This window comes from Carcharhinus amblyrhynchos, chromosome 3 (genome assembly GCF_965287045.1).
Source record: "Carcharhinus amblyrhynchos chromosome 3, sCarAmb.v2.hapA, whole genome shotgun sequence".
NCBI classification, from domain to species: domain Eukaryota; kingdom Metazoa; phylum Chordata; class Chondrichthyes; order Carcharhiniformes; family Carcharhinidae; genus Carcharhinus; species Carcharhinus amblyrhynchos.
The window spans coordinates 102,452,586-102,477,595 of NC_137326.1; the positions used below are offsets into that span (position 1 = coordinate 102,452,586).

The 25,010-nt window shown below is 44.0% G+C and overlaps 1 protein-coding gene across 1 annotated transcript in view; it reads left to right on the plus strand.

Annotated features, from left to right (window-relative positions):
• naaladl2 (N-acetylated alpha-linked acidic dipeptidase like 2) overlaps positions 1 to 25,010 on the plus strand; it is a 527,121-nt gene that overhangs the window by 496,815 nt on the left and 5,296 nt on the right. Inside the window, exons 11-12 of the mRNA XM_080185612.1 lie at positions 2,081 to 2,174; positions 2,838 to 3,036. Of these exons, the coding sequence (XP_080041738.1) occupies positions 2,081 to 2,174; positions 2,838 to 3,036 (293 nt within the window). The remainder of the gene's footprint in view (positions 1 to 2,080; positions 2,175 to 2,837; positions 3,037 to 25,010) is intronic.

Here is a 25,010-nt window from a genome sequence, read left to right on the forward strand (position 1 = left end):
AGCTTTTCAACATTTTGAAGTACCTTGTTAGACTCTTTTTAAGTCTAAAGTTAATTCACAATTGCCCTCTTTGAAATCAATTTGCCGGTTTTACCCATTCACTTGACCTATCAATATCGCTGTGTGTTCCCAGCTGCACTGCCCATCTTTGATCCATCAACAAATTTGAATTTGTGTCTTCCCATTCCAATCATTAATGAAAATGGTAAATAGCTGAAGCTCCAACACAGATCCTGATTGACACCACTAGTCACAACCTGCCAATCAGAGGATCTGTCCAATAACCCTACTCTCTGTCGTCGGCCACTTAGCCAAATTCCTACCTAGGCCAATAACTTGCCTTCAATTCCATAAACTTTAACTTTAGCAAACTGGCTCTTATGAGGAACTTTATCAAAAGCCTTCTGGAAGTCTATGTAAATAACATGCATAAACATTTCCCTGTTCCTACCGCTTACCTCTTTAGGAGACTCAATCAGCTTCACAAGGTCTGAACTACTCTTTACAAATCTGTGCTGGCTCTCTGATCAACTGAAAATGTTGGAGGTGTTCAGTCACCTTGACTTAAACATTGACTCGAGCATTTTCCCAACAACAGATGTTAGACTAACTGGTCTATAAATCATTGTTTCCCTCTTGTCTTTCTTAAATAGCAGAATGACATGCAAAATTTTTAAATCAAAAAGAACAGATTCTGAACCAAGACAACTTTGGAAGATTATAGTTAGATCATCTGCAATATTCTCATCTACTTGTAAAATCTGGATGGAAACCATCTTGTCTTAAGGGGGGCATGCACACGATGGGTTGTGCGAGGGCTGCTGTTGGTTGTTTCAGGGGTGGCCTGGTGCTTCACGTCGTTAGTGTGCGCTTGAACTGGACCAGATGCTGGGCAGCACGACAGCTCAGTGGCTGTCACTGTTTGCTGTGCAGATGCATGGATTTGGGCCGGTGTTTGCGCATTCTCCCCGTGCTTGCGTGGGTTTTCTCCAGGTGCTCCGGTTTCCTCCCACACCCCAAGGATGTGCTGTTGGGCTGATTGGTGTAGCAGATTGTCCCTAAATTAGTCTTCCCTAAATGTGGAATGCCATGGGCATAGACAGGGGTCGTGGGTGGAGAGGGGACTCATGGTGTTGTAAAGGTGGCGCGGGCTCGTTGGGCCGAAGGGCCTGTTTCCCATGCTATGTTGTTTTTTGTTCAAGGTTTTGTCACTCCTTAGTATCTCTTCGAACACTCTTATTTTGTGCAGCTTAATTTTTCTGTCACCGCTAGTTTTCCTGGGATACTGGGAATTATGACTTCTTCCATTACTATCAATAATAAAGAAATTAATCGGTGTGTCTGCATTTCTTTATTTGCATTGACGATGGCTGGAATTTTACCAGCTGTTTGGGTTGTAAAATGGCAGAGGGAAGAGAAACCGGACATGTTCCCACCACCACTGAGAATTCCATTTTACAAGGTCACCGAGATTATGAGCATCAGAACAGCTTGTGCCGCACGGTGAATCCACCAACTACATCAAGGCAGCTTCTCACTTGTGGGGGAGGCCTTCCTTTCTGCATACACACTGGTCCAAGAAGGGGCCCCCTGCAGCACCAATGGCCCACTCCCACTGCTCCGACACCTCCGCTGAGTAGTTCACACCTCCACTTGCCAGACCCTGCCTGCCCTTAGCACATCTGGAACTGTCCTTTGTGGGTTTCTCTAACATGAGGTGCCCTCTCCTTCTCATTGCAGGCTCAGCAGCAGCTCCACAAGTCATGACCAAAGCCTGGAGCAAAATGACTAGATTGTGCACCCTCTCGTTTATGTGCATCCAATTCACAGTCTGGCACAATGATTCTGACCCAGAGAGATTTGCATGGAGACATCTGTTACAGGTGTCTTTTAGCACACTTTTTATGAACAGGAAAAATCCCCTTTTTCTGTCACTGTTCATTGTGGCAGGGATAATGTACAGTTCGGCTGCATTATTGCACTGTTTACAATACGAATACTTCACCATCAGCATACGTAATAAAATAAGTTGCCTACTAGATTTTTTCCTAAAGCACACTTTTTGGTTTGTTTTTTACAGTTGACGGCTGAGATGATTCTGCGGATAGCCAATGAGCCAGTTCTCCCCTACAGTGTCCTGGATGTAGCCCTGGAGGTTCAAGAACACCTTAAAGGTTGTGTTTCTTTCTCATTCTATGGCCTCTTGACAGTGCAAGTGTTATTTTATTATTCATTTACATTTTTAGAAGATGTTAATATTGCTACAAATCCTTTCCATTCTGTGTTGCCCAAAGTTACAGATTAATATTTTTTCCATTCACTTTGGAACTAATTGACACAGAATTATTTTCTGCTCTATTTATCCTAAATATTTTCTTGCACGTTATATTTTAGGGCAGCATGGTGGTGCTGTGGTTAGCACTGTGGGGTTGAATTCTGGCCTTGGGTGACTGTTTGTGTGGAGTTTGCATGTTCTTCCAGTGTCAGTGTGGGTTTCCTCCCACACTCCAAAGATTTACAGGTTAGGTTGATTGGTCATGCTAAGTTGACCCTTGGTGTTCAGGTGGATAAGCTGGGTAATAAGTGGGTTACGAGGATGGAGTCTGGGTAGGATTGTTATGGGTTCAAGCATCCTTCAGCACTGTAGGGATTCTATGATTCCATGATATATATACTGTGTTGATATTCTTATGAGTTTGACTAATATTTTTCAATCAATCCATCCTATCAAAGTGAACAAGGGCCTCATGTCAGCATTTTAATTTATAGGAGGTGGTATTTGATGTTGTGTTCAGTGTTTCTTTTGGTAAATTCTTTATATATTTTATTTTTCAAAGATGACAGTGTTGTTTCGAGTCAAATGTTGGCATTGGCCAATGCACTGAGGGAAACGGCACAACTTTTTCAATCAGATGAAATGCGCCCAGCTAATGATCCAATGGAGCGGGACCCTGCCCATCTGAGAATGCTGAATGATGTGCTTCAGAGCTTAGAGAAAAACTTCCTCATCCAACAAGCTCCCTCAGGCTATTATAGGTATGGATTTTTAAAATTTTTTTATATGGGACATGGGCATCATTGGCTGGCTGGCATTTATTACCCATCCCTCATTGCCCAAGGACAATTGAGAGTCAACCACATTGCTGTGGCTCTGGAGTCACACATAGGCCAGACCAGGTAAGGACAGCAGATTTCCTTCCTTAAAGGACATCAGTGGACCAGATGGGTTTTTCCGACAATTGACAATGGTTTCATGGTTATCAGTAAATTCTTAATTCCAGATTTTGTTTAAGTGAATTCAAATACCGCCATCTGCCATGGTGGGATTCGAACCCAGATCTCCAGAACACTATCTGGGTTTCTGGAGTAAGATCTAATGATAATACTACTAGGCCATCACCTCCCCCTTGGATCAATCCAAATGCATCTGTTACAGAATGAACCAACATAAGTAGTATTTGTGATGTAGAACTTTCAAATCTCTGAATGTGACAAAGTACAGTTGCTGTTTTGGAAGGAAAGAATGTGGTAAATAATAGAGGGACCCTGGCACATTCCTGTATGAACTGTGTCAGGAACTTGGGTGCTAGGGAAATGAAGTAAGTGTCGAGGAGTTATGGGCTGTCATGCAGTGCCTCACATCTCGGGGGGTGAGGGCTGGCAGGTTTAGAAATCCTATCCACTGCCCTGTAGATGTGACCAGATTTAGCAGCTGCGGGGCTGAGACATAGAGTGAAATTTTTAACGGGGCCTTGAGTGATTAACTCAACAAGCAATTCCTCTGCGTCACATGGGCTGACTGGCAGAGCACTGATCCAGCTGATGCTGCTTGATGTGCTCATTCAGATAACTCTCCTTGCCTGATCCCCTCCTTCACCAGGCCAGCAACTGTGACTGAGAGGCATTGAGAGGATTTGTATACAGTCAGACTTGAAAGGGCAAACTCCCGACTGAGACTTACAACACCTGTGAGTTGGAGCAGCTCATGGAGACGTGCCATGGGTCATTGACTGAACTATGGGCAAACCCAGTGTACCCGTGGATTCTTCAGAGAGTGACACAGACTTCCAGATGGGCAGGGTGCATGACATTATCACTGGGGAAGGAAACTTCACAGGCGAGACATGCAACCGACTCTAAGCTACGCAATGATAGGTCAGTTGCCTCAGAGTGCCATTGTAGTGATTATTCCGAACTCTTCCCCCTCAGCATGACGGTGTTCAGCCAGGCCACTCCCATCTCTGGGGATAGCTGTGGTGGGGTTGGAAGGGGAATTCCTGAGGTCACGCCGTTGCCATCAAGCATGGACACCCTGACTTGCAGATGCTTTGCAAGACACCCGAACACCCCGGCACAACTTTAAAGTGACGACGTACCTCCTTGTTCCCCCTCAATGTTCAGTTCACCAGGATCCGCTTTTCAGGACCTGTACCAATTCCCGACTGCATGATTCCCAGCTGGAAAGAAGGGAGCATTTCAGGAGGCCATTGAATCAGTCTCCAAGCATTCTAATGAGAGGCTAAGGAGGCTATTTGAATATTTATCAGATTCCTGCTGCCACTGGCTGGAAACTAGATCAGGACTGGCATGGCAGAACAGGAACATCAGACTGAGTTCAGCAACTACCGCAAAACCCTTTTTTCAACTGATGTCCAATTCTCCAATTCATGTCAAGGGCGAGCAGACTTGGACAATCCCCCCACCCCTCATATTTTTTCAAATATAGAGACCAAAACTGCACACAGCATTCCAGACGTGGGCCGGAATTTTACTGCCTCAGCCACCACAGGAATTGGAGAGGGCAAGGGGTGGATAATGGGAAGGTCTGTAGACCTCGGGCGAGATCTTACAGTTTCGGGATGAGCAAGGTCATAAAATCCCGCCCCTAATCTCACCAGATTTAATCCAGCTAAAACATGCTCTGTGAGAAATACTTGCATATTATTTTTGTGGGCACAGAGAGGCCTTGAGGCTTTACCAGATAAGGAGGCATGTATGATCAAATTGCACCTGCTATATGTTGTTTCAATTCTCAAAAAAAAACTCCAGACAAAGAGCTGTAACAGTAAAACAATATTTGTCACCTTATTTAACCATTACAGGTTTTCTTTACATTACAAACTGAAATAAACAAGTCAGTCAAATGTTGCAGGAGCATCATTGAGTAGAAAGGTTTCCTCATAGCAATGACAGCAAATCTACATTTTATGCCATTGATTGTAAGTATGCATGCAATATGCATGTCCGACAAGAGAGAATCCAACCATTGCCCCCTGGCATCCAACAGCATTACCATCTTGAATCACTCTCAATCAACATTGATGTGAACCTGAACTGGACTAGTCATATAAATACTGTGGCTAGAAGAGAAGGTCAGTGTTTATGAATCCTGCATTGAGTAAATCACCTCCTGACTCACCAAAACATGTCCACTGCCTACAGGGCACAAGTCAGAAGTGTATTGGAATGCTCTCTACTTGACTGGATAAGCGCAGCTCCAAAAACACTCAAGAAGCTCAATACCATCCATAACAAAGCAGCCTGCTTAATTTCCATCCCTCCCACAAACAGTCAATCCCTCCACCACTGAAGAACAGTGGCAACTGTGTGTTTCATCAAAAGGTGCACAGCACCAGTATTCCTTAGGCAGCACTTTCCAAACCCACGATCACTACCATCTAGAAGGACAATAGCACCAAATATCTGGGAACTCCACCACTCGGAGGTTCTCCTCCAAGTCACCCACCCTCCTGACCAGGAAATATATTGCCGTTTATTCACTGTCACCAGATCAAAATCCTGGAACTCCCTCCCTAACAGGACTGCAGGTTCACCTGCACCTCAGGTACTGCAACAGTTCAAGAAGGCAGCTCACCACCATCTTCTGAAGGGTGGCTAGGAATGGAAAATAAATGCTGGCCTAGCCAGCAATGCACACATCTCATAAATGAAATTTTAAAACCCCTCTATTTCTGTGGGAATGTTACGGCTGTGTTGGGGATACCTTCACCACAAGGAATGCAGTGATTTCTGAAGGCACCTTGTCCATCAGCACCTCGGGGCAATTAAGGATGGGCACTAAATGCTGGCCTTATCAGATACACGCACCCCGTGAATGAATTAAAAAACAACTCTTTCAGCGCTAAGTCCATTATATTCACCTTGGTTCTCCACTGCATTGTGAACCTTAAATTTATTGCCATGTGCCTTCTATTTTGTGTCATTTTAATCTCTATGGGGGGGATTCTTTGGTCACACACACCTCAAGGCCTTTAATTCCTGCCCACAGCCAGTGGATCTGTGCGTGATGGTGGCTGGAATGGGAAAATTCCACCCAATATCTTTAGCCATCCAGGGCTCAACAGCTTAGGATGCTCGTTCTTTTCCTCTCATGAAAATGCACATACACCCAAACCATCTCCTCTTTGAAGGCCCCTTGCTGTTCAAGTATTGGCTGGTCCGCTAATTTTTGATCCCAATTACCTGAGCTAGATTCCTTTTCAAATCACTGAAGCTAATCCACCTACAGTTAAGAAACTTAACACTTGATTCTGATTTACTTTTTTCCGTGGCTGTTCTGCATCAAGTATTCCTAATGGTCCCCAGATTCTGTCCCACTGAAACATAAAAACGTACTCAAGCTCAATTCCCAGAACTAGATCCAGCTGCTTTGTTCCTCATTGGACTAGGAATGCATTGACGAAAAGAATTCTCCTGTACACATTTCAAAAATGTCTCCCCCATTTTGTCCTTTACTGTGCCACTATATTCCCGTCTATATTAGAATAATCAAAGATCCTCAGTTAACATTACTCTGCATCTTTTTGTAATTTGCCCCAAATTTGCTCCTCACTTTCCCAATAGTGGTCTGTGATATACGTGCAGTAGCCTAATAGTCCACCTACTGTTCCTTAATTCTAAACAAATGAATTCTGATTATGCCTTCTCACAAAACATCAAGCTTCTGCAGTGCTGTGGTAGTTCTTCCATCAATACTGCCACAGCCTCTGCTTCTTGTTACCTTCCCTGTCTGGGAGTAGTACAAATCCAAATAAAACTCATGGATTTCTCCGAATCCAACCTAAACAAACAATATAAAAGAAACTATAATGATGCTCTGTGCACCTTGCAAAGAGACCTCATCCAATATTCAAGCATTGATGGATAGCTAATTAGCTCTGGGACTGTTGAGCAGCCTTTACTTTATAACTTGATTCTTTGAGTCTGCACTTCTGTATATTGATAAACACATCCCAACTGTTTTTGTAAAATGTCAACTGGGTACAATTTTAAATAACGAGATATTGGGAAGTGTTGATATTCAGAGGATGTTCTTGTACACAAATCAAAAAGTTAACAGGCAACTATGGCAAGCAATTGGGAGGGCAAATGATGCATTTGTTTTTACTGCAAAGGGATTTGAGTACTTTTTAAAATTCCTTTATTGAACATGGCCATTACTGACTAGACCAGAATTTTTATTGTGACTCCCTAATTGCTCCATCTTCTTAAACCACCTCAGTTCATGTAATGCACTTACATCCTCAGTACTGTTGGGGGAGAACTTTGAGGATTTTTGACCCAGCCACTGTGAAGAAACAGTGATATAGTTTGATGTGTAGCTTGGAGCTGGTGGAACTTGGTGGAGAACTTGCACGTGCTGGTGTTCCCATGCATCTGCTGTTCTTGTCCATCCAGGTGGTAGAGGTTGCAGATTTGGCAAGTGCTGACAATGGGAACCATACTGAGTTGCTGCAGTAAATTTAGTAGATGGTATGTTACTGCCGCTGTGTTAATGGTGGAGGGAGTGAATGTTGGTGGTGCTGGAAGGGGTGCCAATCAAGCAGGTTGATTTGGATGTGTCGAGCTTCTTGAGTGTTGTTTGAGCTATATGTTCACCCAGGCCAGTGGAGAATGTGCCATCACACTCTTGATTTGTGCCTTCTAGATGGTGGGCAAGTTTTGGGGAGTCAATGCGTGAGTTATTCATCACAGAATTCCCAGCTTCTTACCAGCTGTAGTCGTCACAGTATTTATACGGCTAGTCCAGTTCAGGTCTGGTCAATGGTAACCCCCAGGATGTTGATAGTGGGGGATTCAGTAATAGTAAAACTGAATGTCAAGGAGAGATGGTTGGGTTCTCTCTGTTGGTGATGGCCATTGCCTGGCACCTCTGCGGCATGAAGGCTATTTGCCACTCACCAGCCCTAACCTATATATTGTCCAGGTATTGTTGCATACGGGCACAGGTTGCTTCAGTTTGTGAGAAGTTGCAAATGGTGCTAACCATTGTCAATAAGCAGCAAACATCCCACTGTTGATCTTTAGAGGGAGGAAAGGACATCACTGAAACAGCAGAAGATAGCTGGCCCTTGAACACTACCTTGAGGAACTCCTGCAGTGATGTTCTGATATTGAGATAATTGACCTCCCACAACCACAACCATCTTCCTTTGGTGCAATAATTGGGTGGGTTGGATATGTCCTGTATTTTATGTACAGGACATAATTGGGTAGTTTCTACAAATACTAGTGTTATAACTACACTGGAACAGCTAGCTGAGAGTACAAGTAGTTGTGAAGAACAAGTCTTCAGTACTATTGCTGGAATGTTTTCAGTACCTATGGACCTTACAAGTATCCTGAGCCTTCAGCCATTTCTTGATATCTCATGTGGTAAATCAAATTGACTGAAGACTGGCATCTGTGATGTTGGGGATCTCAGACAGAGGCTAAGATGGATCATCCACAGGCACTTCTGGCTGAAGATCGTTACCAATGCTTCCACCTTATCCTTTACACTGATGTGCTGGGCTGCCTCAACATCAAAGATGGGGGTATTTGTGGAGCCTCCTCCTCCAGTTAATTTTTTTAACTGTCCACCAACATTCCCTACTGAACACAGTAGGACTGCAGAGCTCAGAATAATCCATTAGTTGTGGGATTGCTTTGCTCTGCCTAAGACATGCTGGTTTCACTGTTTGGTCCTGTGGTGTAGCTTCACCAGGTTGACACCCCATTTTGAGGTATGCCTGGAGCTAGTCCAGTGACATTACCACAACGCTTCCCCCTAAATATAAGAGTAACAAAGTCTTACTTCAATTATATAAGGTTTTGGTAACACCACAAATGGAGTAGTGTATAACATTTTGGTCTCTTTAACAAAAGAATGATGTACTTTGCCTTGGAAGGAGTGCAGCAAATGAATAGCAAACTGATCTGTGGGATGAGGCTCTTGTCTAATGAGGAGAGATTGAGTCGATTAGGTCTATATTCTCTAGAACTTTGTTTTGTAAAAATGTATTTTATTCATATAAAACCTGAAAGACACATTACAAAGCATTTCAAATTGTTACAACAGGAAAGTTCAACAATATTCACATTTTCTCCAGAGATCACAATGCACTCTGAGGTGATTCAATTCTTATTGAAGGTGGAGAATGTGGTTAAGAAGGCCTCACAGGTGGAGGATGTGGTTAAGGAAGTGTATGGTGTTCTAGCCTTCATTAATCGAGGAATTGAGTTTAGGAGTCGGGAGATAATGCTGCAGCTTTATAAGATCCTTGTCAGACCCCAGTTGGAGTACTGTGCGCAGTTCTGGTCACCTTATTACAAGAAAGATGTGGAAGCTATTGAAAGGGTGCAGAGGAGATTTACAAGGATGTTGCCTGGATTGGGAGGCAAGCCTTATGAAGATAGGTTGAGGGAGCTCGGTCTTTTCTCCTTGGAGAGACAAAGGATGAGAGATAACCTGATAGAGGTTTATAAGATGTTGAGAGGTATAGATCGGGTGGATTCTCGGAGGCTATTTCCCAGGGCTGAAATGGTCACTAAGAGAGGACACAGGTTTAAGGTGATGGGGAGTAGGTACAGAGGAGATGTCAGGGGTAAGTTTTTGACTCCGAGGGTGGTGGGTGAGTGGAATCGGCTGCCGTCAGTGGTGGTGGAGGCGAACTCGTTGGGGTTTTTAAGAGACTTCTGGATGAGTACATGGGATTTAATGGGATTGAGGGTTATGGATAGACCAAGTAGGTAGGGATATGATCAGCGCAATTTGTGGGCTGAAGGGCCTGCTTGTGCTGTAGTGTTCTGTGTTCTATGTTCTAATTCAGTAATCCTAGAATCCTACAGTCTAGACGGAGGCTATCCGGCCCATCAGGTCTGCACCGAACACAATCCCACCCAGGCCCTTTCCCCATAACCCCATGTATTTACCCTAGCTGGTCCTCCTGACACTAAAGGACAATTTTAGCATGGCCAATCCACCTAACCTGCACATGTTTGGACTGTGGGAGGAAACTAGAGCACCTGGAGGAAACACACACAGACACTGGGAGAATGTGCAGACAGTGACCCAAGCTGGGAATCGAACCCGGGTCCCTGCTGCTGTGAGGCAACAGTGCTAACCACTGTGCCACCATGCTGCCCCGATGAGAGCATTACAAATAAATAGGCTGTTCCCATCAAGACAGAAATCACATCAAGACAAAAATCAACTGCTGATAGAGGATCATCAACTTGGTGAAGGACACTCTTCGTTGATGCAGCCCCTGCTGATGCCCCCACTGCCCAGAGCAATCGTGGACCACCTCCCTCCCCCACCAATCTCTGCAGAGAGGCAGCGGGCCCCATTTCCCTCCCTCCACTTATCTCAAACCCGCTGCTCTCCCCCATTGATCACTGCAGAGTGGCAGCAGGCGTTTTCCCCCCCCCCCCATTAGCCCTCTCTCCCACTGACCCCTTCCACTTGAGCCCCGCTCTCACTGACCCTTCCCCCATTATCTCACCGACCCCTCCCTCATTGACCCTCTCCTGGCACTCCCTGGTGGGCATTACCCTGGTGCCAGGGTGGTACTCCAGTCTGGCACTCTCCACGGGGCACCCTCCCCTTTGCTCTCCTCACGTTCCTCAATGGCCTCCAGTTCCACCAGCGAGGGCAAGTTGACTGCTCCCCATTCATGGAGAGCATGTCTAATCCTCGCCGGCGAGAACCTTTCCCAGCGAGGTCACAAAGGGAGCGGGCCCGGATGATTGAACACTGGGCTCGCTTAGGACATTGAAATGCTTATTTAAATAAATTTCAGTACATTAACCTGCCTCTCACCCATTTCCAGCGAGGGGCTGGTCACGCCAGAAATCCTATTGTCATAAAATGGCACCAGTCGCGGAAACCCCCACTTTACGATCCCAGTTGTAAAATCCCAGTCAAAATACCAAATGGACTACTCCTACTCGTATTTCTTATGTTCACCATGAGGTGGACAATGACAAGCTCATCCACTCCAGGATGTCAATGTAATGAATTGGACTGACATACTAACACACTAGTGCAGTGCTGGCATTGAACTGAGGCCCTGCCTTCATGTTTTGTGGTTCAGGGGGATTTTATAGATGTTGTGACAGTGTTTAAAGAAGTGCTTTGTTTTCCCTGTACTCTGGGTAACATTCTATCCTTCAACCAACACCATCAGAAAGAGATTAAATGGTCTTTGATCTCACTGCAGTTTGTGGGATCTTGTATTATGTATAAAATTGTTGGCATACTCATCTACGATATATAGCAGTAGTGGCAACACTTCAAAGCAATACAACATATATCAAACACTTTGGAACTTCCAAAAGACATGAGTTAAGTTCCTTCTTTCCAAAATACGTTGGATAATTAAGGATTTTGGAATAATAGAAGTTACACAAGCAAGTCAATAAGCAGTTATATTCCACTGTGGGATGTGGAATAAGGTTATAAATAGCTTTGATTACAGCTTCTGTTTGGTGGGACTTCAGACTCTGCAAAAAAGGTAACATTTTCGATAAATCAATATCTCCTTTTGATGAATAGCTCTACTTTCTGAGAAATTGATCTTTTATGCATTTTATAAATTTATTATCATATTTAAAAACAAGAATGTATTGTAAGTCAGATGAAATGGGCTTTTGAATCAATCATGATGACTCTTGAAAGATACCCACACAAAAGCCTTTCAGACGTATTTAGTCCCAGTCGCAGAGGTGCAGTCATTTGTGGGACAAAGAACAGAAAGCTTTGGGACATTTTTCTTCACAGCACTGCAGTGAGTATTGATTTGGTTAAACCAGATCTGTCAGCTGGAGCATTATAAATAAGGCAATTCTTCATCTGTAAACAGGGAGGCTTAGGTGTAATTTACAGCCAGTGACCTTCAGAAAACAAAGCAAGTTTAGATCATTAAGGCTACATCCATAATTTAACTTCGGTCTTTAATTTGGATCAAAGTATTCTTTTCCTTTAGGCTTTCCCATTTCTTTGGGTTCAAAGCTCACCAGTCAGAGATATAAGTCAATAACCTTGATTTCTTTGAAAAACAAATAATCTGACCATCCTGCAGAAAATAATTTACATAAATGTTACTGGTAATCTATCTTGCTGTAATTCGGAACCTATAACCAAAGCTGTAAACAATACTCTCCAATTAACACCAGTGCTTTTAGTAATGTAATAGCATAGATTTCAATTCCAGTCATTATTTTGGTATCAAACCTGCTTAAATGCACCACAGTGACTGAGTAAATTGGAAAAGAAACTCAGGATAATGGGGGGAATTTTCCCATCCTGCCCACTGCGGGTATCGTAGTGGGCAGGACATGGACCTTGCCAGTTGATGTTGGGCAGGATTTCCTAGTCTTGGGGCGAGCACCGGCTGGAAAATCCCGCCTTATATTTCTAACGTAAATATCCTGTGAGCTGTAAATTTAAGATATCAGCAGGATCTCCTGTTTCAGATTTTGAGTTTCCATTCATTGTTCTTATGGTCTAGGGCTGCAAGCACTCAATTAAGTGGACACTGCGTTCTCTACGATTAGAACTTGACCTTTATTGTCCACAGTCTTATAACAACCTGACACAGAAATCTGGTCTGTATGTATCTGTGATCTCCTACATGTCCCAAGTGTATTTCTCCCATCTTCCAGAAGGTGGATTAATGAGCACTCTACTTAGTTGAGATCATTTGTAAATTAACTAATTGGTATATTTCATATGCACGACTGAACAGCGTAGAGTTCTCATTGAAATTCTATCTATTCCCTTTGCGCTTCATAACATCAAAAATTATAAATCATGCAAAACATAACCCTGAATATATATTTCACTTCATTGTACAAGCTAGGATTTGCTGGACATCTTCAGAGAAAGAATTCACTACCTTTCAGTTTCAAATGATCATGGCACAGTGGTTAGCACTGCTGTCTCACAATGTCAGGAACACAGGTTCAATTCCCGGCTTGGGTCACTGTCTGTGTGGAGTCTGCACGTTCTCCTTGTGTCTGTGTGGGTTTCCTCAGGGTGCTCCAGTTTCCTCCAAAATTCCGAAAGACATGCTGGTTAGGTGCATTGGCTGTGCTAAATTCTCCCTCAGTGTACCCAAATAGGCGCCGGAGTGTGGCGACTAGGGGATTTTCACAGTAACTTCATTGCAATGTTAATGTAAGCCTACTTGTAGCGTTAATAAATAAACTTTAAACATTACCAACAGGTTGCAGTTAACTTCTCACCTCCCCCACCCCTATTGACTCCTATATTTCAGCTTAAAAAACATGCTGTGCTCAGTGAAGTAAAGCCACATACTCATTGCAGATGTAAATACCTCTAAAATGCACAAATGGAGCTCATTGGCTCAAATATATACATATAAAATGTATAAAATATTTATAATGTGAAACAATGTAAAAACTAAAACATCTCCAATTTTGTTTCTCCTCTTAATATTTCCTATCACTCAGACTCCATGGGGGAGTTTTCCCAAAAAATAAAAAGTGGGTGATTTGACCATTTTGATTCTAAGTGCTGAATCTGGGCACAATTCAGATCCGACTTGGAAACCTGTTCTCAGGTGCCCCCATATGTACTTAGTCTGAAAAAAAGTCGCTAATCTGAATTACGCTGTGAATGGGGCTTATCCCACCCAAAACGCTGCTGCTCCAATGGGAGCCTTCAACTGTGCACGCACAGTGAAAAAAATAATTTGAAAAATGCTCCCCGTGACATCGCTCCCAGGCTACAAAAAGTGGATAAAGCGGGCTGAGAGCAAGGCCTCCACAGGTATCACCCCAACCCCACAACATGTGTCCCCTTTATCCACCCATCCTCCCCGCTACCCAAACTGATCACGATCCCCTGCCCCCTTTTCCCCCCACAATTGCAGAGTGGCAGCAGACTGCTCCCCCCCCCACTGTACTCCTGTCCCCCCGCACCCTCCCTCCTCTCCCATCAGGGAGCGATTTGGCCTCCTCCTTTCCCATCCCCCTGCCAGAGAATGATTTGGCCTCCTTCCCCCCACCAGAGAACCATCTGCGCCCACCCCCCCATCCAACAGAGAAACATATTGCCTGCTTTGTCACCGCACCCCCCCCCCCCACCCCGCCCCACCAGAGAAAGATCTGGCCTCCACCTCCCCTCCTCACCCCCCGCAACAACACCAGAGAATGACCTGGCCTGCCTCCCTCCTTACCCCGCCCCGCCACTGACCTGAGTTAGACAGCCGTTGGAAACTCTGAACTTACCTCTTCTGAGGCTGGAGCGCCCAAAACACATCTTTGCCAAGCATGTCTGTTTCACGCTGAATCTGGGTGGGTGAATGCAATGGTAAAGGGGGAAATGCTGGTAAGTCTGGGCGTCCAGCTCATTAAATTTGCATGCATTTAAATTGACGTTGCACCCGTTTTGGGCATGGTCCCGATCACAGCCATTTTCGGGCCTTGGTAAAGTGGGAATCTGCGTGGACGCAGATCGTGCTGTTTGCCTCACATCCATCTTTACCAGACGCAACCAAAAATGGGCGCAACGCAATGGTAAAAATCGGGCTGCAAGTGTCATAAGGACAAGAAAACCAAAGCTGTCCACATCAGTCTGGCCCAGCATGACTGGACCCTGATCATCACACACTCAGTGCACTGAATGAACCCACACGTGAAACAAGCCAGTACGGAATTCCCAGCCATGTGACTCACCCCGACTGGCTCAGGCTGTGCACAGTTAGCAAGGGGGAGCTACTTTTAAACGCTCCCTCTGCACTCACACTAGGAGCATGGCAGCACGGAGAGTAGCGTCATGGAGGCAGATCTTAGAAGGCTTCAGCGCACAGTGGAGGAGAGCCAGTCCACCCTGTACCCCCAGGTGAGTCGATGACCCAGAAGACGGGAAGCAAATGCAGTCTGGGATGCAGTGGCTGCAGCAGTCAGTGCCCGCGACCTGACACTGAGGACTGGCACCCAATGCCGCAAGAAAATGAATGACTTCATTTGAGCTTCAAGGGTAAGGGTCCATCTGTCACATCCTGGCATCAGTCCCGTCTGTCACAGCTGGAACGCCACAGCAATCCACTTCTTGATGCCCCATGGCCTTCCTGCACCCAACCCCTTCCCCCACCCCAGCATCATCCTCAAACCCCTCTGGCACACCTCGTCATAATCACTTCCTGTCCAGGGACAAGGTCAACAAATGCCACCTGTTCCCCAGCCTTGACATGCCCTCCATGGCCGACCAGCCATCAGGCTTTCAATCATCCCCCCTTGTCACCGCAGGAGAAGACAGCCCATAATAAATGGGATTGAGAGAAGGCAGGCTGGGGAATTCCCAATTGGAATCTCCAAGCCCCCTATGAGGAGTGAGCAATGGAGCTCATTCCAGTGAGAACAAACCGAGTTTATCCACCCTCTCCTCATAGCTAATATCTTCCAGACCAGGCAACATCCTGGCAAACTCTTTTATACCCTCCCCTTCTGACAGTGTGGTGAACAGAATTGTACACAATATTCCAAATGAGGCCTAACTAAGGTTCAGTACAGCTGCAGCACGACTTGCAAATTTTTCTAGTGGGATTTGTGAACATTAGTGGGATTTGAACTCAAGCTCACATGCTACCCCTCTGAGGACTTTCAACAGGTATTCTGCACTCAGATCTAACCCAGCCACGACCCCCAACCTGAGGACCTCCGGCCCAGCCCAAACTCATCCAAGTCCTGCACCTTTGAAGGTGCAACTTCACACCATGGTAGTGTCTGACTCGCTCTTCTTCTTCTTAGAGGTTGGTGCTGAGTGATACTGACCGCTTGGCTCACTCTCGCAACTGTGGCACCTGGACCACACTTCGGGGCACCAGTCATGATTCATGTCCGTGTGATGGCCCACCAGAGAGGTGGAAACAATCTAGGAGAGGGGGAGTGATTGTGTGCCAAACTCGCTAATGAGATTGAAATCCAGTCAATCTCATGCCAAAGGGCACAATCTGGTTTGTGCCAGTTGAAAGAGATTGTGGTGACTGCAATCTGCTTGGGGGCAAAACCTGTTTTGAGGCCAGCAGGCTATTTTCCAGGATTGGCGCATTCTGCCTTTCTTTTGACTCCATGAAGAACCTTGAGATGTTTTCTATATTTCAGGTGCCTCACTGATACAAGTTTCTGTCCTTGGTAGCCTGCAGCAAATCCTTGTTTTACATGAAAAGTCTTTCAAATATGAAGTATTTTCATGTAAAAATTCAACTTGCTTGGGGAAGTCACACAGCCCTGAAAATGCATCGCCAACTTTGAGTTTTGATGTTTGGATACCTTGTCCATGTCTTGCATTTCTTTTTCTGGCAAAATGTGCACACACAATGGCACAGTGGTTGGCACTGCTACCTTACAGCACCAAGGATCTGGGTTCAATCCCCAGCTTGGGTCACTGTCTGTGAGGAGTCCGCATGTTCTCTCTGTGTCTGTGTGGGTTTCCTCTGGGTATTCTGGTTTCCTCCTACTGTCCAAAGATGTGCAGGTTAGGTGAATTGGCCATGCTAAATTCTCCCTCAGTGTACCCGAAAAAGGCGCTGGAGTGCGGCAACTAGGGGATTTTCACAGAAACTTCATTGCAGTGTGAATGTAAGTTTACTTGTGACTAATAAATAAGTAAACTTTAAACAAAATAAACTTTAAGCACAACTTGCTGAGCTCCAGAAACTTGTAACTACTTGATTTTCCACATAAGGGCTGTTCCTGTGTTTTCAGTTTCCTGGTGGTTGTTTCAACTTTATCAAAATGGAATCTATAGTGCAGAAGGAGGCCATTTGGCCCATCAAGCCTGCACTGACAATAATCCCATTCAGGTATTGTCCGTAACCCCACATATTTACCCTCCTGATCTCCCTGTCATTAAGGGACAATTTATCATGGCCATCAACCTAACCCGCACATCTTTGGATGTTAATCAATGTTGATAAACTTTAAAGAAAGATGACATAAAGGCAGTCAGCCGGTCCCAACTCACTGGGAAATCCTAAAATGAAAGAAAAACATGTTTGCTCTCAGTTGTTACAGGATATAGTTCAAAGGAAATCAGATGTAGCAATAAGCTCAGCAACATAAAACAGAAGTAACCTGAAGGGATTTGCCTTCACACTGTTGTTTGACTCATGCCAGCAGTGCTATCTACTGAGCTCTGAAAAGCACTGATGCCTTTGGTCACCTTCAAGCCATTGGTCAGAAGTCATTTGTGGAATAACACTGCAAATAATTTTAACTGTGCAGAGATAATTGAATAACTGCTTACTGAATTTAGATCTGTGGTAACTGGTACATGAAACATCCTTGCTGTCTTTGATTGCATGGACTGTTTCCCTGGCTTGACGCTCAGTTCAGCATCCTTAGTGTCTTAACAGCATGAATTCTGCTGCTTTTACAGCAGCTCCTGCCACAGCAGGTTTTTACATGCCATTCTGGGCTTCAATGTTGTGGAAAATGTGGTCTTAATTACACCATAGGCGATGAGCACATAGTGCAGCCAGACTGCTAAATTGAACACCACATGCGGTGATTGCTACATCGTTGTAGGTTTGTTGCAATAACATGAAATGCAGCTATCAAATTCTCCAGGCAGACAGTGACAGCCCATAGAATGGGGATGCAAATAACACTCTGAATTTCAGGCAATGCGTGAGCACTGAGTGAATGGCATTTGCCATTCATCTCGCCAGCAGCTGCCCACAGATTTTCTGTGGCTTGTCAGTAGAGATTTCCTTTAATCCAGCATCTCTTCCAGCTTGGCACCCTCTACAGGGGATCTGTGGTATCTGTGAACAGGGTAATGGGCAGGCAGGGGAGGGAAGGAGGGGATTTTGTGCCCATGGCAATGGCAACATGGGCGCAAAATCCAGCAGAGCCCAAAACCGAGAATCTCGCCAACGAGATCTAGGGTTCTGATTTCCTCAACCGCCCCCAAGCCCTGCCAATGACGTAATGAGGTTACTACCCAGGAACGTCAGGAACGTCATTTCGATACATTTAAATATTATTAGCGGGCTTACCCACTGTATCATCTCCCCACACTGGGAATTCCCCGACACTCCGACAAGGTTTACAACTGGTTTTCCGAAAGGGGAACCAGGCGAAGGGATTCCTCTGCACACAGGTAAGTATAGGTCCTGGGAGGAGAGAAACATGCCCAGCCAGTACCCTGGCACTCCCTCTGGCACTGCTACCAGGGGAGTTCCTCTAAGGACCTTCAGTGGTCTGGGGTCCACATGTACATAGAAGGGGAGCATGTAGGTGGGGGTGGGGTAGGAGAAGGTCTCCATGTCCGTGGGGGTGGTCTCTATGTCCATGGGGGCTTCTAAGTTTTTTTTGTTTCAGAGATTGGGGCACCCTTTTTAAGAGCTGTTGACAGCACTTTCAGGCCTCAACCCCCCAAATGTGATGCCTCCAGTAATTTCTTTCACTAAGTGCTGGATAATATGGAGAGGAAATCCAGCAAAGCAGCTGGAGAGCTACACAACACTTTTCCCACCAAGTCCAGCACTGAGAAGGAAATAGGGAAAATTCCGCTGAGTGAGGCTGTTCAGCCCATCATATCAATAAATCCTCACTGAGACACAAAGATGGCCGATTTTCATCATAGAAGTCAGGAGTTGGGAGTTTTGCCGATGTTGGAATTGTGTCTCTGTCCTGGCTGACAGGATTTTTGTCCCTTAAAGGGATTCTTTGTCTAGCTGAAGACAGAGGCAGGTCAATGCCAAGGTGGCCAGGTTGAAAGGTTTATCTCCACTGACAGAAACATTGACAATTCTACGATCAATGTAAAAACCCCCCCTCACTGTCACACTCACCCTTTAAACCCCTCACCTCCCTCACTATCAACACCTTCCACTGCCCCCAACCCCCCACATGGTTCCATCACTTCCCTACCTCCCAACTCATCCCATATTTACTTTCCTAGCAGAACTTACAAACCTCATCATAATATTCGGAAGTCATTGAAAAGCTCTCAGTTCAGTCAAAATAAACGTGGAAAACATTGAGACACTATGATAAAGGTAAAATTAAAGTTTATTTATTAGTGTCGCAAGTAGGCATACATTAACACTGCTGTGAAAATCCCCTAGTTGCCACACTCTGGCACCTGTTTGGGTACACTGAGGGAGAATTTAGCAAGCCCAATGCACCTAACCAGCACATCTTTTGGACAATGGGAGGAAAGTGGAACACCCGGAGGAAACTGTCAGTGTGAAGTCTACACATTCTTCCTGCATAAAGGGTACGGGTGATAGTGAGGGGAGGAAGAGGAGCGTGGGTTTCCTCCGTGTGCTCTGGTGTCCTCCCACAGTCCAAAGATGAAATTCTGGGGCCTGAGTTATATCTGTGGTCACACTGTTGTGATTGGAAGAGGTAAGTGACTATTAAGTAATGTGTCTGTCAGATTATTACCTCTGACAAATGGCAAACTGACAAGTGAAAGAATGGCATTGTTAAAGTGAAAAAGATGATTTAGAATAAATTATCCACTGAATAAACTGCTATTCTGCATTGTACAATATTGAAAGACTAGCAAAATGTGAGATCCAGGTCTAATAGTTTACACTCTCACCATTGCTTTCATTATTTTTTAACAAAATTGCTCAGACAATATTTTTGGCTGTTTGATAACTTTGACAGATGTATAAGCTTTTGGCTGTTTTCAAAATACAAATGGATTCTGTGCTACACAGCTTGTTTCTTTATTTGTCCAGAAACTTTCATGGTTTTACCAGACTTATGAGCTTCTGGTTAATGGTTTCTCATGTTCCTATTCAAGTAAATTTTTTTTAAAACAGATTTATAGGTTACTGAATTTGGCGACACAGTGGTTAGTACTACTGCTTCACAGTGCCAGGGACCTGGGTTCGATTCCCAGCTAGAGTCACTGTCTGAGCAGATTCTGTTCTCCCCATATCTACAGGTCTGTGTAAACCACCTTGAACTGAATGGCTGGCTAGGGCAGTTAAGAGAAAACCACATTGCTGTGGATTTGGTGTCACATGTAGACCAGACCAGATAAGAATGGCAGATGGCGACGTAGTGGCACAGTGGTTAGCATTGCTGCCTCATGGCGCCATGTTTAATTCCAGCCTTGGGTGACTGTCTGTATGGAGTTTGCACATTCACTCTATGTCTTCGTAGGTTTTCTTTGGGTGCACCTGTTTCCTCCCACACTTCAAAGATATGCAGGTTAGGTTAATTGGACATGCAAAGCTCCCCCTTGTTGTTGGGAGATTTGCAGGGTAAAAACATGGAGTTATGGGGATAGGATGGGATGTTGTCAATGTAGGCTCAATGGGCCGAATGATTCTGTGAAAAGTTTCCATCCCTAAAAGTTATAAGTAAACCAGATAGGTTTCTACAACAATTGACAGTGGTTTCATGATTATCATCAGACTCTTAATTCCAAATTTTCATTGAATTCAAATTTCACCATCTGCTTTGGTGGAATTCGAGCCCAGGTCCCCAGAGCATTGCCCTAGGTCTCTGGATTACTAGCCCAGTGGCAATATCACTATGCTACCATAGATAAAGATGAGGATTTCTTTTTTAAAACCATGCATAGGCAGAAGCTACAGTGATGGCTGCTAATCTGTGCCAATATGGTGTCCATTTCCTCTCTCGGATCATTAAGATCCCAACACCACCAAAATCTGGCCTCCTGGCAGGCTAGACACAAAGGCAGGAATGTCATGCAGGATTGGTCCACCTCCTGATTCCCATCCCTGATAGGAAAATCCAGCCTTTACTGGGGTGACACAGTAGTTAGCATTGCTGCTCACAGTGCCAGGGACCTGGGTTCAATTCCCGGCTTGGGTCACTGTCTGTGCGGCGTTTGCACATTCTCCCTATGTCTGCGTGGGTTTCCTCCGTGTGCTCTGGTGGCCTCCCACAGTCCAAAGATGTACTGGTTAGGGGATTAGCCATGCTGAATTGCCCCTTAGTATCAGGGGGATTTGCTCGGGAAGATGCATGGGGTTATGGGCATTGGGCCTGGGCGGAATAGTGGTCAGTGCAACTTGATGAGCCAAAAGATCTCCTTCTGCACTGCAGAGATTCTATGATTCTATAATAAAATTCAAAATCTGTAGACTTTTAGTAATGTTTTAACTTCTACAAACCAGGATCACCTGAAAGCGATAAAATATAACAAGATGTGTAAGCCGATAAAAGCAAACTTTAAGAATGAAAATGAACGTCTGATGTATTTTACCTCCATTTATTTAATATTTTAATATTTGTGGACATTCTCTGATCAAATGTTAAGATAGGGTGAGTGACATTCTGCAGTGGAAAATAAATGGCACAAATTCAGAGGTTTGTGGAGAATGCTGCAAAGCAACGCCACAACCTGTGATCCATACACTACCATTTCTGTACAGATTTATTGCAATACTAAGTATTGCAGATCTACATAATTATTTCTGCGGGAAGGCTCATTAGGATAATGAACATAGGGCACAGAAACTGTTAAAATATCCCAATGATTTTGGCAGTTATTGTAGTAAATAATGGAAATCAGAATATCTTGCAAAGAGAATATTTGACGATGAAGCCAGCATTTCCATCAATAATGTATGCACTTATCTGCTTGTAAATGATTCATAAAGGAGGAAAATGACTTTTTTTTGGACTTGTTTTGCACAGGTCTTCCAGGCAGTGTATTAAGACTGGTCTGTCACATATAACAAGGCACTTCATCTCCTTCAGGAATGTGGCCCCAGGTTATTAATCAAATTCAATGTTCACAACTAGACTCTTCTCAGTCACTGCGAAAAACTCATTAAAATGACACATGCATTCTAATTTCATTAACATTCAATCAATAATGTATTTGTTTCCTTTTTGGTGTCTTATCACAGTTTAATGCATCTTGTTAGCCAAGTGATTATTTAGAATTAATGATTTATGTAAGTAACCAGCAAAGAACTTTACTTGGGTTTGTGTATAGCAACACAAGGAGCATGCCCTTCAGCCCGCGAGACTGGCTGCCATTTTGTGAGAAAACTATTGTGGATTGTCAGGATAATATTCAGTTCCACAGACTATGCAATATATTAGTTAAGCCACAGTTAGAGCATTGTGCAATTTTGAGCTTGCTATTACGGGGAGAATATAATAGCCATAATATATACCCTACAGCATGAATTTCTTTTTATTTATTCTTTCATTGGGATGTAGGCATTTCTGGCTCAGCCAAAATTTATTCTCCAAGCCTAATTGCCTTTGAGAAAGTGTGGTGAACCGTCACCTTGAACTCCATGTGGGAAGGTACTCCCGTAATGCTATCAGGAAGTGCGTTACAGGATTTTGGTTTAGTGACAGTGAAGGAATAGTGATCTAGTTCCAAGTCAGAATTATGTATAGCTTGGAGGAGATCTTGAAGGTGGTGTTGCTCCTGATGCCCTTGTCCTTCTAGGTGGTAGAGATTGCAGGTTTGGAAGGTGCTGCTGTAGCAACATTGATGACTTGCCACAGGGCACCTTGTAGATTTTACACATTGCTACCATTGTATGTCAGTGGTTGCAGAAAATGAATATTTAAGGTGGTGCATGGGGTTTGGTTTGATTTGATTTGATTTATTGTCACATGAAATGGTGTATAGTGAAAAGTATTGTTTCTTGTGCACTGTACAAAGCATACTGTTCATGCAAAGAAAAGGAGGCAGTGCAGAATGTAGTGTTACAGTTATAGCCAGGGTGGAGAGAAAGATCAATTTAATGCAAGTTAGATCCATTCAAAAGTCTGATGGCAGCAGGGAAGAAGCTGTTCTTGAGTCGGTTGGTCTAATGGGATGCTTTCTCCTGGTTGGTGTTGAACTTCGTAAGTGGTGTTCGTCAAGTAGAGAATATTCCATCACACTCTTGAATTAACCTTCGTAGACAATTGATAGATTTTGAGGAAGTGAGCTACTTGCCTCAAAATTTTTAGCCTCTGACGTGCTCTCGTAGGCTCAGTATTTTTATAGCTAGTCCAGTTCAGTTTCTGCTCAGTAGTAATTCCCAGGATAGTATAGGATTCAACAATAGTAATGCCAATGAATGTCAAGGGGAGATTTTCTCTTGTTAGATATGATCATTAGCTGGCACTTGTGCGGCACAAATGTTTCTTTCCACTCATGAGCCCAAGGTAGAACTATGCCAAATATGAAAAATAGAGTTATGAAGAGAATTTAGGAACATAGGCACAGGATGGGGCCATTTGCCCCTCAACCCTATTCCATCATTCAATAAAAGCACTGCTGATCCAGTATGTATCTTGTTTCCATTTGTTATTTAAAAATTTATTAATCTCAGCCTTAAAATTAACAATTGGTCATGCAAGAGCCATTGTTTACATGAGTTGTCACTCTTTACGAATAGATGTGGTTCTTAACTTCACTCCTGAAAGGCCTAGCTGTTATTACTAAACTCTGTCTCCTAGTTATAGAGTCCCAACCAGTGGATATAATTTTCTCTCTATTGGTCCCACGATATCATGTAAACCTCAATTTAATCACCTTCTAAATTCCAGGGAGTACAATGCAAATTTGAGTAACAGAAACAGAAAATACTCAGCAGACTGGGCAGTATCTGTGAAGGGAGAAACAGTTTGTGGAGAGAGAAACAGAGTTAGGTCTCTGGCCTAACATCCGAACTGGAACTTATATTCGGATTTGCGTGATCTCTCTTTGAACTTTGGAGTCCATGTATCATTCTGCTAAACCTACACTGCACTTTGTCTAAGACCAGACACTGGGATTACTATTGTTGAAACAAAGAAGCTCAAAAGGAGATTTCTTAGATTTTTAAAATAGAAACAAAATAAAACATTTTTCTTTTAGTGGTGGAGTTCATGATGAGGAGCCACCGATTTAAAACTGTCACCAAGGAAGTGAGGGGAAGGTTTTGGAGAACTGAATGCCTTGCCACAAGGAATGGTTGAAGAAGTGACCATTGTGTTTTATAGTAATTTGGATGTGCTTTTAAACTAGAGGAACATAAGCGGTATGGAGAGAATGTGGGGCAATGGATTATCTCTTGCAAAGTAGCAAAATGGATCGAATGGTCTGCTTCTGTTCTGTCAGCTTCTATAATTTAAACCTTTATTCTGTTTATGTTCTGAGTTACAAATAGCAGTTCCACGTTGCTTCACACAACAATAGTACTCACACCTAAGTCATAAATTTGTAGGTTGAAACCTTAATCTAAGAATTAGGATACATCTGGGTGTGGGGATTTTCATTGCTGATTCCTGCCCACTTGCATCAGAATGAAGTCATGGATATTTTTAATCTTTATTTTAATGGGTGGCACGGTGGCACAGTGGTTAGCCCTGTTGCCTCACAGCGCCAGGGACCTGGGTTCGATTCCAGCCCCAGGTCACTATGTATGCGGTGAGTGTATGTTTCCACCCAAGTTGATTTTAGGTAAAACTGTACATACAAAATACAGAGCCTGAAAGCCAAACAGTGACCATATTTAAAGGGGCAGCAAGTGCACTTACATGAAAAATAATCAACATAATGGACTGCATGTGGCTGTGGATGGAGAATGATGGTGCCTGACACTTGCCCAGAGACTTTGCTAAGAGTTCTGCATGGCATCCTGTTGTCAGTTGGACTGCCTGCAGGGTATTTGAGACGTATATGAACAAGGCATGTAACTATATTTTTATTCACTCATGGGCTGTGTGTGTCACTGGCTAGTCCAGCATTTGTTGTCCATCCCAAA